Here is a 23,920-nt window from a genome sequence, read left to right as displayed (position 1 = left end):
GTTTCCATCCTGTTTTGGAAATGCGTTTCATGCCGGGGGGAATTTATATATGAGTGTAGAACAAGAAGCAATGGGCTTAAACTGCAGCAAGGGAGGTTTTGGTTGGACATTAGGAAAAAGTTCCTAACTGTCAGGGGGGTTAAACACTGGAATAAACTGCCTAGGGAGGTTGCAGAATCTCCATCTCTGGAGATATTTAAGAGTAGGTTAGATAAATGTCTGTCAGGGATGGTCTCGACAGTATTTGGTCCTGCCATGAGGGCAGGGGACTGGACTCGATGACCTCGCGAGATCCCTTCCAGCTCTACAATCTATGAACCTATGATTCATAGATTGCCATAGTTTTTCTTAGCATTTTGTTAATTACTAAAACTTTGTATAACAAAGTTTATGGTGCCTCCTGATAGCCTGTCAGTTGCTCTGATTTAATTGAGAAGTGAATACATAATGTTGAATATATGGCTCTAAAAATTGTGATAAGCACTGGAGATGACTTCATTGAGGCAAGCACCAGAAGCTGGTCTATGAGGTAAATAACAATCAATAAAACTCAAATGTCAGTAACTGTTCACTACTGCTGCCCTCTGCGCAGATTCCATGTAGGGAAGTAGTCTCTTCTTCTCTGTTGGCCCTCCCTGCTCTATTGGCTCCATGGAGGAAATTCCCTGTCCCATACATGGCTGCTGCTTCTCTCAAGCCTCTCTATGAAGATTCCTTTCATCCTGCTACTACCACCCTCCACCCACTTCAGACTAGCTCCCTCGCTGGACACTTAAATTGAGAAAGCAGATAACAAAGTGTGTCCTCAGAAAGTGACTGCCACCTTCACTCTCAATTAATCTTAAACATAGCCCTGTGCTTCCAAAAGAAACTGCTCACTCATACCCTTCTTAGCCCACTAGGATTCTTGTGCCTGGAGTTACAAAAACTACCTTCATTGCATGGTCAAATTGCACTGCCTTGACCTGGTGGAAAAGTCCTGGCTGGGAAGGGGTCAGGGTGGGTGCCCTCTTAAAGGAGCATACCCCATTGATGTAAAAGTACCCGTTGGTGGGGTCATTCTGGTTAGAACCCTATTCCACAGGATCATCTATTCATACTAAAACAGCAGCTGTTGCTTTGTTTTCTGCAGTGCCTAGGGAAAGACATGCAGTTGAGTTCTCTACCCCTCAACTCCAGAATAGTATGCATGAATATTATATTTTCATGCTAGTACATGAAACAAAAATGAAACTCATGTATCCAGGCACTGTTAAATGCAAAAAAAGTAACACTGAAAAAACCTGAAATATTGTTCTTAATTTGATTTATTTAGTCATCTAAAATGTTTAAAAGTAACAGCAGTAACCAAAACTCCTTCAGACACTATTTTAGACTTGCCACTTTAATTAGGTAATGTTTTATTATTAACTCTTTAATATGAAGTCCCAAAACTTAGACTATCTCTTATTTTGTTTTAAAACCATGTCATTTCTCTCTACCCCTCCCCCTACAAGTATTTCATATACCGTTAAAAACATAACAGCAGCTTAGAGCTTGACTCACTCTACAACCACCACCTATGTGCACAAAATAGAAGAAATAATTAATTTCAGGGTGAAATGTTTTAATATTTAAGGTATGTTGATGCTGATGTGCTGTTAAAGTATTGGAACAGTAAACTTTTTTCTGATTGCTGTACATCTGATTACATTATACTCTTGATGTGAAAAAAATCTTTTTTGTACTATATTCTTAATGCTTAAATCTGAAAACTATTATTCAATTTCACTTGAAATTTGAAAGGTTGTAACAAATGGGGACGATAGTTAAAATCTTGTCCTCCTTTGCAGAATCAGATTAAACACATTATAAAATGATAAAGAAATCAATTTTCTGTTAGTATTCAACATCCTGGAATCAGCTCTGGATCTGATACTGCATTTCCATAATGAAGATCTGCAAACATCATTTTCCAGCAACTTTTTATTTTCAATGGAATTGCTAGTTAATACAAGGTGAGTTTTTCACCTATTTAAAATTTCAAAAAGCTGTGCAGAACAGAATGATTGTAACTTTCATTAGTGAGCGTGACAATCAGTCTTGTAACAATAGGCTTCCTTGTGCCTTAATTATGGAGTGACAATGTGACTTCCCATAATATAAAATCATTTCAAGAGTGCTCCTGTATTTCACCCCAGCAATGGATAACTGCCTGAGGAGCATCACTTGAATTGTTCATGCCAGACCTATGATCCTGTCATACTTCAGGCATGTGTTGATTTGGAGTGCAATCTGGTACTTGCCAGTTATTCTAGTCATGTGCATGGTTGAGAGGCATTCTTAGTCTTAGGTGTAGACCATGTCTTAATAGAAACTGTCTTATGTACACCTCCCATCCAGATGATCTCCCAGGCCACTTTCCTTCCTGTTGAAAATTGCATAACATCCTTGTAGATAACTACAGGAATTACAAAAACAACAAGGAATCCAGTGGCACCTTAAAACTAACAGATTTATTTGGGCATAACCTTTTGTGGGTAAAAAACTCACTTCTTCAGATGCATACTCAGACGACTATCTTCTCAAGGCGTCATCTGAAACTGTTGCCCTTAATGCCATACAAATGACAGTGAACCTTTTCTCGAGTCTCGGCCTTCACCTAAACCTGAAAAAATCTATGCTAACACTGGTGCAACACCTAGAGTTTATCGGGGCACAGTTGGATGCCATACGAGCAATGTTCCCTCTAATTTTGTTCTGCCACGTGTGGAATGAATGTTATGTGCACCAATATTGAGGTACTGTGCAGATGTGAGCCACCAGTAGAAACAAAAAACCTAGATATAATACATATTTTTTAAAAAGTTACCAAATGTATGGAAGACGACGACATCATTAGAGACTACCAAAAATGACAAATTCCAATACAAGTCCATGAGTTAATGGATAATGTGTTAGGTATGGTGACAGAATTTTGAAGTTAATCTTAACTGACTCCTTTTTTTTTTAATATTTGAGGTTTTTTGTTTTTAAATATGTTTTTAAATCATTTGTTTCTTAGACCAGCACTTAAAAATCTTAACCGTTAGCAAATGAAGTTTCTTCAAGGGCTTGCTCATGTCCATTCCATGTTAGGTGCGAATGCACTGCGAGCACCGTTGTCGGAGGTTTTTCTGTCATTGGTATCAACTGGGCCAGCTCTAGTGTGCTCTGGTGCTTCATGCTTATGCCCTGATATAAGGGGCACTGCCAGACCTGCACCCTCTGAGTTCCTTTTTGCCATCCACAACGGTTGTTGGAACAATTCTTCTTGCTTTGGCAAGGCATTTTTCAGTGGTTTTCTTCTCTGTATCTTAGTGTATTATTCTTAGTATAGTTGTAGTGTAAATATTGTGACTGGTTCTGTACTAGTGTAGATAGTTAGATCCCTTCCTTTATCATAGAGGGGCTCCCTTCTCCCCTGGTGCCGGGCATGCCCCGGGCTTCAAACCTTGTGCCTATGCCTGTGAGTGACCCACACTCCAGTTGTCTGCTGAGTCTAGGAGAGGCTTACTTAAGATTTATGTCAGATTTGTTGGGACTTTAAGCCTCGTACGAAGAAGGACAAAGATGTTAGGCTGAGGGCTATCCTCATGGAAACTGCTTTTAGACAGGCGTCAGAGCCAAGCTGCTTAGATTCGGCACTGAGCACTTCGGCCTTGGTGCGAAGCGCCCCTTTGGCACTGTGTATTTCCTGGCACCATTCTCCATCTTTGGTGCCAAGGAAAAAACATAAAAAGCAGTGCTCCGAGAGAGAGAGTGCTCTCCAGTGCTGAAGAAAGGAAATCAAGCAGAAGGCAGTAGAGTGCGACCTGCGTTGGGCCACTCCTCAACCCCTAGTCCCATGGCAACACCGTCAACTCTGCCCAGAGGGACGTTGAGTCCGGTGCGGGACCCCCTGCCGGCATCAGGCAGTCATTGCAGCACCAGTGGAATCACGGTGCCTTCTACCCCAGAGGGCTTTCCAGCAATCAGGGACTTAATACTGCCCCCAGTACCACCGACTCTAATGGGACAACCACCAGCTTTGAAGATCACGAGCTACACCCATCCCGAAGTGAAGTGAAGTGAAGCCCTACACCCATCCCAAGGGCTGCCACCGATACCCATATTACATGCTGCCGGACCCCAGTGTGGGTCCACCTGCTGGTAACTGACCAGATGGACAGTGGCCTATGCAATGGCCATTCTGGAACCCATGGGAGTTTCCCCTGGTACAGGGTTTGTCATCCCACCAGTTGTACTCGGTTGCTTCCAAGAGGTGGGCTCCCACACCACTTGGCATTGGACCCTGATTCTGGTACTGATACACAGGATGTGAGCCCCATGGAGGCTGAAGAAGAAGAAGAAGAAGCCCTTCCTGTGGTACAGGCCTCTTCCTCCTCCTCCTCCCTGTTGTTTTTGGACTGACTTTCCCACTTCAGCCTGGTGTGGTCCCTCATTACATTGGACAGCTGGGTGCTAAATATAGTGGTAAATGGTTATACCCTTCAGTTTACATCCATCCCTGCCTCCCATCTTCCATCCCCCTCCCTCTTCAGGGACCCTTCTCACGAGCAACCCCTAGCCCAGGAGATGCAAACTCTCAGATGGGTTGGGGCTGTGGAAGAGGTGCTTCAAAACTTGAGAGGGAAGGGGGTTTACTCCCTATATTTTCTAATCCCAAAGGCCAAAGGGAGTCTTCGCCTCATCCTGGACCTGCATCGCCTCAACAGATATTTCAATAAATGGAGGTTCCACGTGGTCTGCCTGGCCTCCATTATCCCCTCCCTGGATCCAGGTGACTAGTACACTGCACTCAACTTGAAGGATGCTTACTTTCATATCTCCATCTTCCATGGCCACAGAAGATTCCTCAGGTTTATAGTAAACCAGACTCACTATCAATTCACCATTCTGCCTTTTGGCCTGTTTGCAGGCCCCCGGGTTTTTACAAAACATATGGCGGTGGTAGTGGCGTGCCTCAGAAGACAAGGCATTCAAGTCTACCCATACCTCAATGACTGACTCAGACTCAATGTAGGCCAGAGCATTCCTTCCAGAGGCTTGATTCCAGACAATGTTGGACCTGATAACCAGGGTCATGGCTCACTCAATCACAAAAACCTGGATTTGCCGCAAGATCCTGGGACACTTGGCCACATGCATTTACATAGTACAGCATGCAGGGCTGTGCCTCAGACTCATGCAGACGTGGTTAGCTCACCGAATAGGCACCACTCGGACTCGGTGCTTACTGTTCCAGCCCTGGTCCTCACCTCCCTCAACTGGTGGAAAGACCTCCGGTCAGCAATGGGGATGCCCCCGTTGTTGCCCACCCACGCTCGCGTAGCTGTCAGTGTCCCTAGCGTCGGATGCTTCAGACCTAGGTTGGGGAGGCCATCTTGATCCCCTCAGGACACAGGGCCTGTGGTCCCAGGAAGAGCTTCTCCTGCACATAAATGACAGGGAGCTCAGAGCGGTCCACTTAGATTGCCAAGTGTTTCTCCCCCAGATCACAGGCAACACCACGGCCATGTTCTACATCAGCAAGCAGGGACAAGCATGTTCCTCTGCCCTGTGTCAGGAGGCCATCCGTCTGGGAATTCTGTGTGCAGCACTCCATCCGCCTTGAGGCTTCCCATCTTCCGGGAGCCCGGAACGCGTTGGCCGATCATTCAGCAGATGTTTCTCTTCTTATCATGAGTGGTCCCTTCACCTAGAGATCACCAGGTTCATCTCCCAGGTATACCTGTACGCAACCAAGAAGAACAGGAAATGCCATCAGTTTTGTTTGCTGCAGCGGCACAGCCTGGACTCACTTTCAGCTGCCTTGCTGCTTCAGTGGACAGAGCTCCTATTCTACGCATTTCCTGCGGTTCTTCTGGTTCACAAGGTCCTTCTGAAAATCAAGTGGGACCAGGTGAGAATTATTCTTATGGCCCCAGCGTGGCTGCCCCAGGACTGGTTTAGCACACTGCTAGACTTATCAGTAGTACCTCTGCTGCTGCTCCTACTCTGCCTGGACCTGATCTCACAGGACCAGGACTGTTTACTCCATCTGACCTTTGAGACCCTTCACCTGGCTGCATGGAAGCTGTTTTCAGAGAATGCTTCTTGATCACTCCCTAGAGGAGTATTTGTTGGCTTGCTTTTTACTGCAGACTTCTTACCCACGGCCTGGTTGCTGGCCCCTCTCCCCAAACCTTCTGTTTGTATAGAGTATCTAGTTGCATAGTCAGTGACACACATACAGATGGATAGCAGTCAACCTGTCTTTTTGAGAGCTCTTGTGCCATGTCAGGAAGTAATGGGTGACTCTAAGAATGTGATTGATGGAAACGGAATTTGGCAATTGCTCCAGAAGGTATCACTTTTCTCTTCAACCTTTGCCACTGAGATTTCACTTTGGTTCTGCAGTCAGTGGACACCAGGGCATGTAGTGTGCAATATACTCCTGGAGGCTGTTTTCAGTTTCTAAATATGTGCTTTTTCTGACCTTCTGTGTAGCGAATTGTTTAGAAGTCACTAAAAGCAACAAAGTTGAAGTCATACTGTGTGTTGCAAAAGAGAATGCAGTTCCACCAAGGACTTTGGCAAGGCTTGCTGCAGGTTAAAAAATTGATTTCTTTTGTGCTTTGCATGTGCCCTAAGCAATTCTGTAGATGATTTAAAGAGCAATAGCAACATAATATATTTTGCCTTATTTTCATTCTGTACATGTCAAAGTAATAAAATGGTATTTTAATAAGGTGTAAGATTCATTGCTGGGTTATTTAAATCCCTACTGCCTTTCATGGGCTCCCAGAATAAAAATGCAAAGAGGCTAGATATCGTCTTCAACAAAGCAGAATTTTCCAAGCACTATTAAGTCAAAGCCCTGGCTGGGATGATTTAGTTGGGAATTGGTCCTGCTTTGAGCAGGGGGTTGGACTAGATGACCTCCTGAGGTCCCTTCCAACCCTGATATTCTATGATTCTATGATTCTAAGTGACTTGCAAAGGATTTTTGAGAAATTGAGCTTGTGCTCTTTTTTTGTTTCTTTATTACATACCGGTATATAAAGTAAGAAGGCTTGTAATCTCAGCTCTTCAGGGGGGTTTCCTGCTTCTTTTACCTTAAATAGTGTACAATTTGGGAGGACCACTGGGTGATCTGAGGTGTGTGTTAAATTAAGATGTTAAAACTCATATTAAAAGAGTTTTTTTATATTTAATAAAGGCATTTTTATTCAAAATGGCATTTAGTCATTTAAATGAAACAGGTGTTAACAAGAATAAACAGCTTTAATAAGAATCTGACTAAAAATTCCTTCCTCCTAATAGCTCAGCTTTCGCTTTCTTGGCTCTTGTAATGTACCTCAGCTGTCTTTGGACTTGTCTTCACTAGTTTTATTTTAACCTGGAGCAAGCATTTTAAAATGTGATGTTTTAGATGACATTTAGCCTTTCACAAACTTGTTAACTACTTTGAGTTAACTGGTAAACAATTAGCTCATGGTAAGAGCTCTAGTGTGGACATCTAAGAGCTCTGGGAACAGCAGTTTTTTTCAGAAAGATAATGCTCAAGTTTCTTTACCGTGACTTTAGCCTTTGCAAAGTCCTAATCACTGAAACTGTTCCAAGAGACAGTTGGATAGATCCAGGATGTCCTCCTTGTTTTCTGAGTAGAAATTTTTTCATTATATTTCACTGATAAGATTACTCAAATATGGACATGGGCAGTTTCTGTGATATGAGTATTTGTAGAGTAACGATCATAGTATTTAGGTGTGAAATACCTAGAATTCAAGGTTGTTATCCAAATTAGGAGTACTTTCTTTGCTCCTCCCTTGGTAAGCTGATATTCTGTACGTCATCTTTAGAAAGGTTTATGTAGGGAGGGAAGGAAACTTGCAAGTAGACTGGTCACTGTTTCTGTTGAAGGGAAAGCCTTTCCAAAGAGGTGTCTTGTATTGCATCCTCAAATTGAAAAGACATTTAATTCATCCTGGTCTGCTGCTGTATGAAACGGTGCAAGAAAATGGGAATTTGGACTTCCAGTGAAAGTTCCTTGCTCCCAAGGGATTCTTCCTGGGTATTGGCAGCTACTGTGCCCATTCTTGTAGTATTTATGTAGACAGAGATAGTTCTAAAGGTATTTTGGACCAGGACTTGATATTAAATCCAGAATTGAATATGGGGAGTAAGTCCTGTGTACAAAAGAGCAGTGTGAAATGCTCTTTTTAAGGTGAGAACCTACTGCATGTTCGATGAGCTGTAATCTCCATTTACTTTCCATGGTCAGTCCTTGGGTTTAGGACATTACTGTAGTCCAACCAACCAAGACATGAATCACCACATCTAAGGAGAGGGAGCAGTCTTCCTTCCAGATGGAGACTGATGTTTCTGGCTAGTGTTGCAGTTGAGTATCTAGGCTGTTTACTAATTTTGGTACATTTCAAAGCAGTTTCGCCTTCCTACTAACTTTGTGTCCATCTCGTTGGTCTAAGTTGGAGCAGGGATTGTTGGACCACATGTTTGCATCGTCTGGATGTTGGGGCAGCAGAGTCCATGCACTCAAAAGCAAAAGGCTACTTATAGCTGTGACATCAGTATTTTAACAGTTGAGCGCATGGCATCTCATTATATCAGCCAATGATTCAACAGGAATGTAAAAGGAGAAAGGGAAGCATGAAGTCTTACGCATCATCTGCCTGTGTGAAGGTTTTTGGTGAAATTTATAAGTATGTTATAGTTCAGATAATGCTCAAAATACCAGTCGATAAACCCTATACAATCTTCCTAGACACTCATCAATTTGCTAATTATCAGCTTGTTTCAATTGTCTCGTGCCACGTCATGCAGATGGCTTAACAGTTCCTGATGGCTAGCAGGCTGTGTTGAAAATAGCTGATACACTAGAATAAACATGGTGGTTGATCCACTGTTTGTGGCCATAAGGAGAAATCCCACTAGTATGATAACTGATTTCTCCATGTAAGAGTCTAGAGTATTGCCTAAAATTAGATTCTGCTGGAGTACCTTCGTCACCATCTGAGGTCTGGTCTACACTGGGGGGGTCGAACTAAGGTACGCAACTTCAGCTACGCGAATAGCGTAGCTGAAGTCGAACTACCTTAGTTCGAACTACTTACCCGTCCTCACGGCGCGGGATCGATGTCCGCGGCTCCCCCGTCGACTCCGCCACCGCCGTTCGCGGTGGTGGAGTTTCGGAGTTGACGGGAGCGCGTTCGGAGTTCGATATACCGGTATCACGTCTAGATGAGACGCAATATATCGAACTCCGAGAAGTCGATTGCTACCCGCCGATCCGGGCGGGTAGTATGGACGTACCCTGAGTAACTTTGCCTAGGAAGGAAACAATTGAGACAAGCTGATAATTAGCAAATTGGGCATCTAGGAAGATTATATAAGGTCTGTCGACTGGTATTTTGAGCATTATCTGAACTATAAAATACTTATAAATTTCACCTGCTGAGGGCTGCATTGTCTCCCTGGGTAGCGGGTAAAGATGTTTCACATTTACCTTCCATAACAAAGGAGTAGTCAATAACACATGTGACACAGACATCGTTTGTGCCTTCAGAATGAACTCTAATAGGAGACTGATATAGAAGCTTCAGCCTCGTCTGGTATTGTTTCCTCTAATTTAAAATGGTTGTCACAGGTTTTAGTGATCTTTTCAGAAAAGTGTTATGATTTTTCATGGCACATAGTTCTGGGCTTTCAATACTAGAAAGGTGTTTACAAAGGGGAGGCATTTCAAAGGAACTATAGAAGTGAGTGAGAGGGCTAGTGGGATTGAGTGAAGCAAGATTTAGAATAGCTACAGTAACTGAAACTGACTAAAGGTGGAAATAACACTCCAAAGATTTGAAGATTAATTCAGAGAGAAACTTTGCATGGTACAGGAGGGTATAATATTCATATTAAAGAGAAAATTTAGGTTGAATATTAGAAAAAATGGACCGAGAGAATGGATTGTGGAATAGCCTCATAGTAGATGCCTAATTGTACAATCACCAAAGGGGGCACAATTAACATGAAAATAATATTTCCATCTCAAATTTGCCTACTTATTGTTACAAGTGACCTCTTATATTACTACAGTTGTAAGAGACTACAGGTGAAAATCCTGTTGTAGTTTACTTTGTGCATTTGTCTACACTTTGTCTGTCATTGATTTCAGTGTTTTGTTGAGGGTACATACCAATCCCCTGGGTCTGCAGTGTTTACCAGCAACAGGTGCAGCAAAGTTGAAACTGAGTGAGTAAGGAAGTAAGTCATTGATGGGTGGTTGTACAGAAACGGGGGGGGAGGGGTGACTTTATTTAGTGGTGGTGCTTTGAGGCCTGCCAAAAGACTCTTCTAAAAATAGGCCTAGGAGCAGTTTCTAAAAGGATTTTTCAAAAATTTAGGACAAACTAAGTACAGGTTGTTTCTTTAGAAAATAAATTTTTAAAAAGCCTATTTTAAAAAAAAAAATCAAGTTGACTCTCCCTTTAAAGCTAAACTGGCAAAACACTGAGTAATGTGCTACAGAGTGTGACCCTGAATTGCAGGGAAGGGAGAACTAGATGACCACATTACTGGGTCCAGTTTCTGATTCGTCCAGTTGCAGACTGTTTGTATTTTTAAACTGTTGCATGTGTTGGTATCATAGCCTCTCATCACAGTAGAAGCACATTTGTCTGTTGCATGTCAAGTTACATGCAAAAATTAATAATACTTGATAAAAGTAAAAGTTATCTTCTGAGCATTTTCATACATCAGATCAATTTAACCCAATTTTTTTTCTTTGATTTCTTTATGACCACGTGAAACGTTATGTTTTCCTGTCCAGCAACGGGTGCAAAGAAACCCAAAGTGCCTTACCAACTGATGTCAGGTTTCATAATATTAGCTAACAAGCTTTTGTTCTTGTTATGAGTGTTGCTTAACGCCTTCTTAGGATGTGAGACCCAATAAGCAAAAGCATCTTACTCTGCCACCCTAAGGATGTTTGATGTCACTCTCTTGACAAGAGAAAATGTGAAAGTTCAACCATTGGTATCTTATAAATCAGTTTGGTATTTTATGCAGTATCTTGTTTTGTATGTTGGGCGCAGTGGCATGCTCTTGTAATCCCAGCAATTTGGGAGGCTGAGACTGGAAGATTACGCAGGGGTTCTGGGCTGCAGTACATTATGTCAGTTGGGGGTCTGGTGCCACTGACAGGCTAGCCAGTGGGTGGCTGAAGGACTGGCTAGAACAACACAAATGACATGTTGTGACCAGCACACTCTCTGTGCAGGCTGATGTACTGATAGATCAAGGTGATCTTGTTTTGCAGGAAGGATAGGAAGGCAGATTGCTGCCTGCCTTCAGCTACGATGCTGGAATAACACCATGTCAGGAGTTTTGACTGATAGGGGCTATAAATAATGCACACATTTATGGGTAGAGGTCAGGATAGGCTATGCCAGCTGGGATTCCTTTTGTCAATGACAAAAAAATTGTCTAGAAGTTAAAGCACAGGACTGGAAGTCAGGAGACCTGGGTACCCTTCCTAGTTCTGTTACTGCTATGATGTATAATCAAGGGGAACTCATTTAACTTCTCTGTTGGCCTACCTGCAAAAAGTGGATAATATTTACCAGTTTCTTGGGATTTTTGAGTTATAATTTGTTATAAAATACTTGTAAAATCATTGGAAAGAAATGCAACCTTATTTATTTTAGGGATTAGTGGTGTAAGAGCTACTTCTACACAGCAAGTGACTGTACAACAAGCCACCGTGTGACTCTACAGAGTAACAAGCCTAGTGCACTGTAGATTCACTCCCTGGCTTGCCATGCAGTAACTTCTCATGTACACAAACCCTAAGTCACACAGTTAATGCTTCCACTCAGCAGCCTGTCCCTACAAAAGCACTTGGCAGTATACACAATGTTAGTAAGGTATTTCAGCCTTCATAGACAAGTTACTACCTGCTCCATTTGTGCTTTTGACAGTTCCTTTTCCTTGCTAACAGAAAAGCTTGCAGAAGCTCAGCGCAGGTCTGCTACCCTTCAGAATGAACTACAGTCATCTTTGGATGCACAGAAAGAAACTAGTGGTCTTACCACAGTGCGGCAGCGCAGAAAGGCAGTCTTCCACCTGTCCCACGAGGAGCGTGTTCAGCATAGAAACATCAGAGACCTAAAACTGGCCTTCAGCGAGTTCTACCTCAGCCTCATCTTACTGCAGAACTATCAGGTATGAAGAAAAGAAGGGCACAGTTTTCCCGTGGGCCCTAAGTGTTCATATCATTCTTGGTCATTGGATTGCTTCATCTCGTTGCAATGAGAGGACAGAACATTGAGACTGAGAATGGGAGAGTAAATAGATCACTACTATAACTTTGAGGCCATATACTTGTTCATGTTCTGTTCTATGTAAAGCCAGATTTGAGAGTCTGGAAAGAAACTTGTTATATCTTAAAATTGGAAAGAAGCATGAGGCTGTTTATATATTCAATTTCTTCTTTGTGTTACCATAGTAGTGTCATTCACCTCACTGTAGCTGACGCATCAACATTTTCTCTTTTAAAACTCACGTTTTCAAGAGTTTCTAACTTTTCTGTTAAATTCTATGAGATGCAACTTGGCATAAAAATTGTTAGCCTGCAGGCAAATATAAAAGAATTAAATCTTAGACATATTTAGATTTGTAGCACTGAAAAATGGAATTGTAATGGTTGTGGAGACTGATTTGTGTTCCAATAATTTAATTCAATTTAATTGGTGGGGTTTTTTTACTTTACCTCATTGTAGAAGACTGGCTCGTACTGTGCACTAATCTGTTTTTACTGACATTTAATACTTTAAATATTGTTTCTTATATTACATACAATATGACACTTTGTGTGACACTGAAAATTTCATAACCACTTTTTTTTTTAACCTGTGAAATTAACTAGAATGTTCAAACTTGGGTTCCTAAAGGAAAGCACCTACATCCTTGTATAGTCACCTAAATAAGGCAAACTTTATGCTAGGGAATTTTACCAAACAGAATCCCACCATTGGGAATTACTTTGTGAAGTTCCATAGTATAGATGAGGCTTTAGTAGTTTGATTTTTTTTCTGAGGATTTGCAGCTCCCCTAGACTTCAGTGGGTTTGCTGGTCCTGAGCATTTCCCAAAAATAGACAATGTATTTAGATCCCTAAACATGGATTTAATTGCTTTACTTTAGGTTCCCAGGTTGGAAAATCTTGGTCCAACTAGTGCCAAAGCAAGCTGCAGATTGGCCTATAAGCTGATACAGGCTTCTAGTACTACTGGAAGCACTCAGTTACTTACAGCAATGGCAGCTAGTTCACAACCCTGACGTAGATAGAGTAACCTCAGATCTTTGCTCACTTCCTGGTGAAGCCATGTTGGCCACTTTTTCCTTTTATTTCTTTTTAAAAAAGAATACTAGGCTCTTGGACTTTATTATCAGGAATCACTTCTGTGGCCTGGTAAGATGAGAACAGTGCAAATGATTCCTTGGAAAGGCTTTAGGTACCAGTCATGAAGGAAGGAAGGAGTCACTGATAGTAGGGAGCAACTAGTAAGTGTGCCAAAGAGAAGATAATTTTACATTCACTAAACATTTGTATAGACTCTGAGCTTGTTTGGATTTGGAAGTCTCCGCTTACGCAGACCCATCTGCATCAAAAACTGGCAGGGCATCTTTGAGGGTTTTATACCAGGTTGGAAAGTGAGGGAAAAAAAGATGAAATTGTTCTAAAACAAAGGACAAAGAGTACGTGTATGAAAAAGCGTCTGAACACAAACGAAGGCAGTGTGGTAAGCACTAAGTGAGTTAATAAGTTATGGCAGTTATCTGCTTAGGCATAAATGAAACAAGGTGGGAAGAATCTCATAACTGGAATGTTAACGTAGACTGTATTAATCTACATAGAAGAAATAGAACGTGAGGTGCAGGAGGGTGGCATTATGTCAAATATATTTACAGTTCTCTCTGTTTGTGTAGTGGTGAAGCTTTTTGAGTTGGGTTACAAAGAAGGAAAAAATAAGATAAAACAGTAGGTATCTTTTATAGACTGCAGTAGAACAACAACAAAAAATTCATGCACCAATTCTAATGCTACTTAAAACTGCAGGATACATACCTATGGAGTAATTTTAACTGCCCAGTTATGTGTGGGTATCAGCCAAACATATATCATCAGGGGTTCCTCAATTAAAAAACAAGGTCATGACCCAAATAGTAAAACTAACACTTAGAGCTCACTAATAGAGGAATAGATATGAGAAAGTGAACATAAAAGGGGAAAGCTTGAAATTAGTAGCCACAAACTGTTTGAATTCATCATAGAAAGCAGTGGCTTTACACAGTGCAGCAGCACAAAGATAATGGGTTTCTGAAAAGAGCAAATTGAGAAAAGAAGAACCTAGTGAGCAAGATGTAGGAGGGAGTGTTAAAATCCACTGTTATGGTGGAAGAATGGCAAGGCTAAAAACATCAATATATCCTAGTTAAACCTACATGTATTTGACCTGCATGCGCTCCTGAATTTTCTAATTAACAGACATTTACATACAAGCAAGCACTTTCTCTCTGAGCCCGTTCCCTCATCCTACGTGATTCTGCATAATATTGAATAATGTAAATCATCATTGTGGTTTTGTGGTATTAGTCATTTATATGTTGGCAAACTGATATATAATTTAGGCTTATGGACTTCACTTTAGTATCTAGTAGAAATAGAAGGTGAGTTTGGAGGAGAGAGCTTCTATTCAAAAACAAGATTATCTTAGTAGTAAGAAAAATACAGAATTTCAGGCTAAGTAAATTATTTCTCTGAGTTTTTGCTTTTGTATTTGTATCACTGAAAAAGTCCTTCATTGAAACTACCGTTTAGCAGTGTTTAACTTCTTTAGCGCACAGCTTTGGAATCATGGAACTTGTGCTGTCAGAAGAGGAAGCTCCCCTGCAAGAAGAACTCTAGGATACATGATGTAAAAATATTGGGCTGTTCTTCCTGAGATTGCTAATTGCTCACACCAGCAAATAACATTAGTCAGTTCAGGGCAACAGTAAAATCTGTGACCAAAATTATCATTTTATTACATTTTTTCATTTCAACTTTATGAAACAAGGCTCTGCTGTCCCAGGGGTGAAACGCTGGATTTTTCCAACAGAAAGTAATTAAAGTCTCTCTTTTCTGCGGTAATGCAGAACATTAATGCATTGGCTTCCTATTCCCATCTCCCTGTCCCTTCCTTACCTACTGCACAATGGGGGTCTGATATTAAATCACTCCAGGCATAATTAGATTGAAAATCATTTCAGTAGATTAGTTGGAGCCGCTCCCAAAGGCATTGAATTCTGCCATTCTTTGTATTTTTCTTTCAAATCTAGTCCATGGGCTAGTTTTTATAAACAAAAAAATATAATTCCTGTCTGGTCTATCTGTATAGCTAATATTAGGCTGAATAAGCTGAGTAGAACACGAAGTGCTGTTGGTGATTTCTTTGCATAGTTAGATGCCACAATATTTCAAATATGCTTGATCATAGCACTCTTCAATTTACTCCCAGTTGCTATAATGAGCTTTTCCATTACTATGTATTAAAAAATATATAAACTAATGAATCTGGGCTTACACATACCTCTGATATTAACCCTCTTTTTTCCAACTAATTACTGTGGGCCTGATCTTGAAAAGATCCCGAATACTCTCAGCTCCCTTTGACTTCAAGCTCAGACTTGTTTTCTATTCACATAATGCAAAATCTTGTTCTAGGAACACGCTTGGTGGGATTTAATTGCCATGACATGTAAAATGCTTTCTAATTTTTCTTGACAAGGATATATCTTATTGAGTGTGTTACACTGTACTGCTGTGTATTCTCTAGTATTAATGTGTTCAATTTTGGTTTTAAAATGAAGGAACTAGGAATCAGTAGCCTTCCCTATCCAAAAGAGAGAAGAAAAATATCCCCCTCCCAAAAAGTAGGTGTGATGCCTGGGCAGTGGGTGCCTGGATAAGAGGATGAAGCTAAAAGTAACTTTGTTCTTACAAAATTACTCTTTCAACTTTTTGCACATATAAATTTCAGTTAAGAGCTCATCATAACAACTGTCAGTATATAGACATGTGATATGGTACACAGAACATACTTGAATGAGCTACCGTTACCTGAGACCATACAAACAAATAATCAGAATCAAAATTACTGTAGGAAAAGTGCTCAGTATAGCCAAAGCTCAGCTATCTACATTGAGTTTTCATCCAGAAGGTTGCCCGTTTGGTTAGGGAAGGAGAGGTGGCAGCAACTTCACTTTGCAGAGTAAAAAATTGATGTTCCACAAGGTTCAGTGTGTTATGTTCATATTCTTCTGTGTCTAGTCCATTTTATCTCATGCTTTTTTATTATAGTTAATTGTGATCACTTTTCTTCTACAGATTTTCTCTTAATTGTGTTCTTGTTTTATATATAAACATCTGTTTAATTTCTAAGCAAAAAAAAGTGTAATTCTGTGTTTGTGTTAGCACGCTCAGATCATCTACTGCTTTAGAACCTTTGAAACATCTGTGCAAATGAGTATATTGGATGGTATTGACACAACCCTTTTCTCTGAATATACATTGTCTTTTTAATTAACTCTATTTTAATAGCTGCTGGTATTGCATACATTACTATCATGAGACTGAATAAATATTAGACTTTAGAAGTTCTCTACAAATAATTTCATGTTTTTCATGCCCTCCATCCACACAGTCTTACTGTTATTTTTTGAATAAGTATTTTTATTCCTTTATTTAATAGCTCTGTAGACCAAACAACCCTTCTGAAATATTTATCCAAAAGGTTCTCTAATTAACAACCCTTAATGGCTGTTTTTTCTCTGCTATCACTGGAATATTACCAGATTTCAATGTTCTTCAGTGTTAGCTGAGACTAAAAAATTATGTTTTACTTTTCTTGTCTCTAGAACCTGAACTTCACAGGATTCCGTAAGATCCTGAAGAAGCATGACAAGATCCTGGAGACACCCCGGGGTGCAGATTGGCGGGTGGCCCATGTGGAGGTGGCACCATTCTATACTTGCAAGAAAATCAACCAGCTCATCTCTGAAACAGAGGTAGAGAATGCTGAACTGTGTAATACTTCCATTTTATGTAGAGAAACAATGCTCTTCTTTCCCTTCACCAGTAATAACCCTGAGCTCCTGTACTGTGTTGTGAATAAATGCCTTAATTGCCAATGCAACTATTAATTGATTTTGAAAGAACCACTAGTTTCTGGCATTGATCACTTGTAATTTGTGGGTTTGTGTGTACATTGGCTTCAGCTGTTAACTTGCACTATGTGAAATTACAGTGATGTTAAGAGTAATTCATAATAATGATGTAATTGATGTGTAATGTGTCATCACTCTGCTACTTTCTCTTTCACTGGGTAGACCCTGCATTAAATTCTTGTGATTTATGCCCATAGACAGTGGTGACCAATGAGTTAGAAGATGGAGACAGACAGAAGGCCATGAAGCGTTTACGTGTCCCACCTTTGGGAGCTGCTCAGGTGAGAATTTAAATTCCATAATTCCTGTTTTCCTCTCAGATTAGCTGATGTGTCAAATTACATTTCAGCCCCCCCCCCAGCAGAATGTAAAAGTGCAAATATATTGAAATGGGTGTTTCTACCTGTCATGAGAGATGACCAGCACCTTAAATTATTTGGTGGTTAGAAAAGGTAACCTACTTTAGTCTCAGAAGATTTGGAAATGGCATTGAAAGTGCTAATGTATTAAGGCAAGGTAATGGTGGAGAGGTGAATAATATGGGGACATAAATTTTAGCCTTTCAAACTTACTGTTCGTATAGATAGTTTTGGCCATGCGCTTCTGTGTTGGAATGCTGATGTAAAGACCTGGCAGATTTCTCAGGAGGCATTCATAGAATCACAGAAAATTAGGGTTGGAAGGGACCTCAGAAGGTCATCTAGTCCAACCCCCTGCTCAAAGCAGGACTAATCCCCAGACAGATTTTTACCCCAGTTCCCTAAATGGCCCCCTCAAGGATTGAACTCACAACCCTGGGTTTATCAGGCCAATGCTCAAACCACTGAGCTAATACACTTAAGCATTGCATAATGCTCTTGGCTGGTGCTGTGTTATACTTCTAGGATTTAAGAAACTTCATCTTACAGGGGAAGGTGGTATTAGAACATAAGTTAGAATACTACATTAATTGGTTTGACATTTATTCTGAAAATTAATGTGCACTAGAGATACATTAGTATTCTGCCCTTTAAGCCAACTATTGTTCTATTTACAGCCTGCACCAGCATGGACCACTTTCAGGGTTGGCTTGTTCTGTGGCATATTCATTGTGCTGAACATCACTATCATACTTTCAGGTAGGTATCCTTATCTTGGATCCAAATGACACCCAGAGCCTGATTCTAAGTTTTCTTTTATTACTTTATAGGTGTTGAATGAGTAGTAGTAACAGGGTTGAATTTGTCAGAACATTGCTGGTAAGAAGGCTTGGTAGGTAATGCCTTTATAACATGCTGTAGTTATGCTACTGGCTTCTTACATCTATTCTTGGTGGAATCTCATGCAAATTTTACCACCTCTTTGTCCTCTGGACCTTTTGTCGTTGACAGTTGCATCCACTTTATCTCTCCAGGGGTTCTCGTAGGATTCATGTTTCGTATATTACTGACTCACTGGAATAAGGAATTGGTATTGCCTTCTGTAAAACTGCAGGTTCACAGACTGAGGGTCCAGTTTCAAGCAGCATTATGTTATGCAATTTCATCCTTCTAAAAAGTTTCTTACTGAAATTTCTGGGATTTCAGTGCCAGGTCCCTATGGAGCTGACCTGGTGGTATATTGCTTAGTTGGTAAATTATGACAAGCACACAAAAAGGCAATCGATCCTCACATCACCTGCGCTTTGTAGAGGGGTTCTCAAACTGGGAGTTGGGACCCCTCGGGGGGTCACGAGGTTATTACATGAGGGGTCGCGAGCTGTCAGCCTCCACCCCAAACCCCACTTTGCATCCAGCATTTATAATGGTGTTAAATGTATAAAAAAGTGTTTTTAATTTATAAGGGGTGTCACACTCAGAGGCTTGCTGTGTGAAAGGGGTTACCAGTACAAAAGTTTGAGAACTACTGGCTTTGTATTTATTTTGGTTTGCTTCCTCTCATCAAGGTAAAACCGCCTTACTTATTGTGGTACATTACACAGAACCATCAACAGTAGAAATCAGGCTAATGTTACTGGTCCAGAGTGAGAATTCTGCCTTGTTGCAAGAAACTTTTTCAGTTGCATACAAAAAGGCCTGATTTTTGTCTCCAGTGGAGGAGTAGTCTGTTTAAATAATGCAAAAGAAACAGCTAGCAAATCAGTCAATATCTCTTTGCACTAGGGAAAAACCATGTATTCAATTTAAAAGAATTTTTAATCAGGTATTTTAAAAATTGAATCCAGTCATCTTCGTGATAAAATGTTTGTTTTGGAAGCTGTTTGCTGAATTGCTTTCCTTATTTTTCTTTGATAGACGCAATTTTTTTCTTTGAGTGGTGGTCCCTGTATGTATTCCAAATATGCGTTTGCATGTGCGCCATACGCTGGAAGGTTTTCTTAGCGGTGTCCTTTGTGCTTGCAGCTGATACGGGTAATAGGCCAATATGGGTCGATGCCTCTCAAGTTCCCTCTTATTGTCACATGGCCTGAGTTGGGACCTGCTGTTCCTTCATGCTCTTAGTTTTTACTGTACATAGTTGGTGTTCTGCTGTTAGATAGTTGTATATAGTAGTGTTAGAGTTAGTAGTAGTTAGTATTAGTCACCCGCATTTGGAGATTGGCTCCCCCCTCCCTGGGAACTGTGCCCCGCACCGTGGGGTTCAAAAAGGGTATATCCTGCCCATGCTCCTTCTCCATGAGCAACAAGCACCAGAGGTGTGTCTATTGCCTCCATGAGGCTCATATCGCGGCACATTGCTCTATCTGCAAGTCGTTCCTGCCTCAAACCGAGGAAGCTCAAGAGCTCTGCCTCCATAACTTCCTGGTGCAGGAGGCAATGTGGCTGCATGTGCATTGAGATCTGGGACCGTCAGAATCGCTGGTAGAGTGACCATCCCTGGTGGTGAGTGCCCCTCTGACCACTTCCCATGCCCCAGATCCAGCAGTACCACTGATGGACAAGCTCAGGCATGAGAGTTGTAGGAACTTTACACTTCTTAAGCACTAAGGAGGTAGGAAAACCGCCCCCAATATTTAGAGCGGCTGAAGTGGTTCCCACCCCCCCACACTTCCGGTCAGGAGACACACAGATTAAACACCGACTAGGTGTATATCTCTGAAGTACGCAGTGCATAAAGCACCAATCAGAAGAGGGGGCAAGACGTTGGCTTGAGTTTGTACATGCGTATAATAGAATGATTTATGTAACCAACTATAATAAATAGACGTGGACAGCCCCGTTGGGGGCGCTCCACGGGAACAGACTGATGGACTTGGCTTCATTCATTGCTACAGAGAGTAAGAAGTACTCTCATTGGCACAAGAGCAGGTCCCTGCAGTGGACTGCTCATACAGGCAGTGTTTCCTCCCCGAACCAGGCAAGGTTTGGTGAGACGTCACATGCAGAGACCAGTGCCCAAGCTTCCCTGGTTGAGGAGGGAAAAGTCTGGTGCAAGAAGGATCCACTGGTGCCATTGGCCACCCCAGCACCTGCCCATCTGGACCGTTCACTGATGCCTGCATCACGGATCCAGCCACCACCTCCGTGCTGCTTGAACAAGCCCTGCAGACGCCACCGGGGCCCTCTTGTCTCTTTACAGGCACTCCACAGACTCCTGGCTGCTTAGAGCCCCTTCTCCCGGCAGAGGAGTTTATACTTCCCTACCTGCCCACTCTGCTCCTCTCTGGACCTCCACTTACCTGCAAGGTCCCTGCTCTGGCAGATGAACTGCTCCTGTTACTGCCGGACAGGCCCCTGCTGGCACCACACCACAGCTCCCTGTTCTGCCAATCCCTCCACTGCCGGAACTGTCCTCTGAGTTGGAAGAGTTCTCTGAGACAGAACCCTTCTTTTCCTTGATGTCTCATTGCAGCTTGGACTGTGCCCCCGACTACCTTTCCCACTGGCATATGAGCCAGTCATGAGAGTCTGGTATTGGTACTCGTGGGACCCACTGCAACCATAGAAACCTTCCCCTTGACCATACTGGGTGCCCTAGGCTCCCTACCTGCCAGCGCTGCCTGCCCTCCCAGGTGTCCTGTCACTCCACCCATGCTCCTTCACCAGCACCGTCCAGCTCCAAGGAAGAGGTGGATGTCGAGCCAACTCCACTGGTCCCCACGGCCACTTCATCTTCACCAGACAAGGTGCTGATTCCTCCCTCCCTGTCTCCGCCAGACGATCACTGTCAGTATCAAGATCTGCTACAGAGAATGGCAGCAGACCTGGGGATACAACTGGAGGAGGTTCAGGATTAGCCAACACCAGCTCCTGGGCATTCTCCAACCTCAGGGACCATCTAGAGTTGCACTCAGTATTAACATGGCCATTCTCAGTCCAGCGCAGGCAGTGTGGCTCACCCCGCCTCATGTGCATCCACTCCTAAGAGGGCAGAGTGTAGGTATTTTTTTCTGGGGGCAGATTTTCTTTTCTCCCACCTACCCCCCAGCTCTCTTGTCATCCACGCGGCAGCTGAATTGGCACGCCAGCATCTGCAGAAATCGACACCTGCAGACTGCACGGCTAAACGTATGGACCTGTTGGGAAGAAAGGTGTATTCCTCGACAGCCTTGCAATTTTGCATAACGAACTATCAGGCTCTGCCAGCCAAATATATTAATAACGATGTGCGGCTAGCAGAGTTCTGGGACAAACTGCCACTAGACAACAGCAGCAATTTCAGGTGCTGGTGGATGAGGGAATGCCTAGTTGGCAAGATGGGCCTCTAAGTAGCAGTTGATGTGGCAGACACATCCTCTCATCCCTTGCGATAAGAATAGTCATGCACCATAACTCGTGGCTACAGTCATCCGGCTTTCCTCGGGAGGTCAAAACTACTATCGAGGACTTCTCCTTTGAAGAGGACAAAATGTTCTATGCAAAGACGGACAAGTCCCTTTGCTCATTGAAGGACTCCAGGGCCATATTGCAATCCCTAGGGATCTATACCCCAGCTCTATGGAGCAGGCAACAGCACCAGCAGTTCTGTTCTCGCCCACTCATGCCCTACCTGGCCTACTACCAACAATAACAGGATGCCTCATGCAGGCAGCAGGCAGCAGGGTCCCAGTGGCAGTGTTTCCGAGTCTCAGCCACGGCCACCTCTTCGACCCTCTCCCACCAACAACCAAAACTCCAGTTGTGACACATTGGTTGAGAACTGTGAACCTTCCTCATTGCCACCCGTGGTGCCCCGTGTTGTCTTTCAGGGCCGTCTTGCCCTGTTTGCCCACAATTGGGGCAAGATCACCATGGACCATTGGATACTGGAGATCACCCATCATGGATACTCCATAGAACTTCCCCCCTGCAAATCCTGGATCACACCTCCCCCAGGACACTTTCAGGGGACTCTTCCCAACAATGCATTGTCCAACAAGAAGCAGATGCTCTTCTTGCAAAGGGCACTATAGAGCACGTAGCACCTCCGTACATGAGGAGAGGCTGGTTGTCCATAAAAAGGAGCTACCCACCCCCATTTCATTTGTCACACGACCCACAAATCACAAATGGTGCTGGCCAGCCTGGTTTAGATTGGGTCCACACCAGCTGGGATTTCTTCCTGGAGGTTTAGGAAACAGGCCAATTTTCGATAGCATTTACTTTAGCCTGTAAGGGGTTGATAGTTCCTTGACCCACCTGGTGTCCAAGATACGTTACCCTGTTTAGGCCTATTTGACATTTTTTGGCCTTAACGGTTAATCCTGCCTCCCTTATGTGCTGGAAGACAGCTTGGAGGTGTTCCAGGTGTTCTGCCCATGAATCTGAGAATATAGCCACATTGTCAAGGTAGGTGTCTGCAGATTCGCAAAATCCAGCCAGAAGGTTATCTTCCAGTATCTGGAAGGTGGCAGGTGCATTTCAAAGTCCAAAAGGGAGCACATTAAATTCATACTGCCCTACATGGGTGATGAAGGCTGACCTTTCTTTGGCTGGGTCATCTAGCAGCACTTGCCAATACCCGTTAGTTTGGGCATGTCCCAGTTGTTCCAGTAGCTCATCTGTGCGTGGCATTGGATAGTTCTCTGGGCGAGTTACAGCATTTAGCATACAGTAATGCATGCAAAAGCGGATTTCCCCATCTGGTTTGGGAACCAGAACCACTGGAGAGGCCCATGCACTCTCAGAGGGGCGGATTATACCCATCCATAACATGTCCTTGATCTCCCTTTCCATTGCAGTTTTGGCTTGAGGAGCCATCCAGTAGGGTTGGGCTCTAATTGGGCAAGCATCACCTGTGTCAATGGAGTGGTATGCCTGTTCTGTCCATCCTGGGGTGGCTAAAAACATTGGCACGAAGATGATGCACAGCTCCTGGATTTGCTGTTGCTGCTTATGCCCAAGGGTTATGGAAATGCTTACCTCTTCTATGCCACCATTGCTTTTCCCTTCATAGTAGACTCCTTCAGGCCACTCAGCGTTGTCTCTCTCCTGGGCTGTAAGCGGGAGAACCTTGATTTCTCGGGAATAAAAGGGCTTTAGAGAATTAACATGGTATATTTTAGGTTTTAGGGTAGGGTCTGGGAATGCTATGAGGTAATTAACAGCTCGCAGGTGCTCTCGAACCATAAATGGCCCCTCCCACGATGCTTCCATCTTATTGGCCTGGGGCGCTTTCAGGACCATGACTTGGTCACCTACTCTGAAGGAATGCTCTCTGGCATGTTTATCATACC

At 42.7% G+C, this 23,920-nt stretch overlaps 1 protein-coding gene across 2 annotated transcripts in view; it reads left to right on the top strand.

Annotated features, from left to right (window-relative positions):
• Positions 1 to 23,920, top strand: part of XPR1 (xenotropic and polytropic retrovirus receptor 1) — a 306,687-nt gene that overhangs the window by 221,907 nt on the left and 60,860 nt on the right. For both annotated transcript variants that reach the window (XM_045026958.1, XM_045026957.1), the window contains 4 exons: positions 12,017 to 12,240; positions 16,978 to 17,127; positions 17,484 to 17,567; positions 18,323 to 18,404. In XM_045026958.1, the coding sequence (XP_044882893.1) occupies positions 12,017 to 12,240; positions 16,978 to 17,127; positions 17,484 to 17,567; positions 18,323 to 18,404 (540 nt within the window). The remainder of the gene's footprint in view (positions 1 to 12,016; positions 12,241 to 16,977; positions 17,128 to 17,483; positions 17,568 to 18,322; positions 18,405 to 23,920) is intronic.

The sequence above is a fragment of the Mauremys mutica genome, chromosome 8 (assembly GCF_020497125.1).
Source record: "Mauremys mutica isolate MM-2020 ecotype Southern chromosome 8, ASM2049712v1, whole genome shotgun sequence".
In the NCBI taxonomy this organism is placed as follows: Eukaryota; Metazoa; Chordata; order Testudines; family Geoemydidae; genus Mauremys; species Mauremys mutica.
Note: the sequence above shows the minus strand (reverse complement) of the source record. Positions and strands in the feature narration are given on the sequence as shown.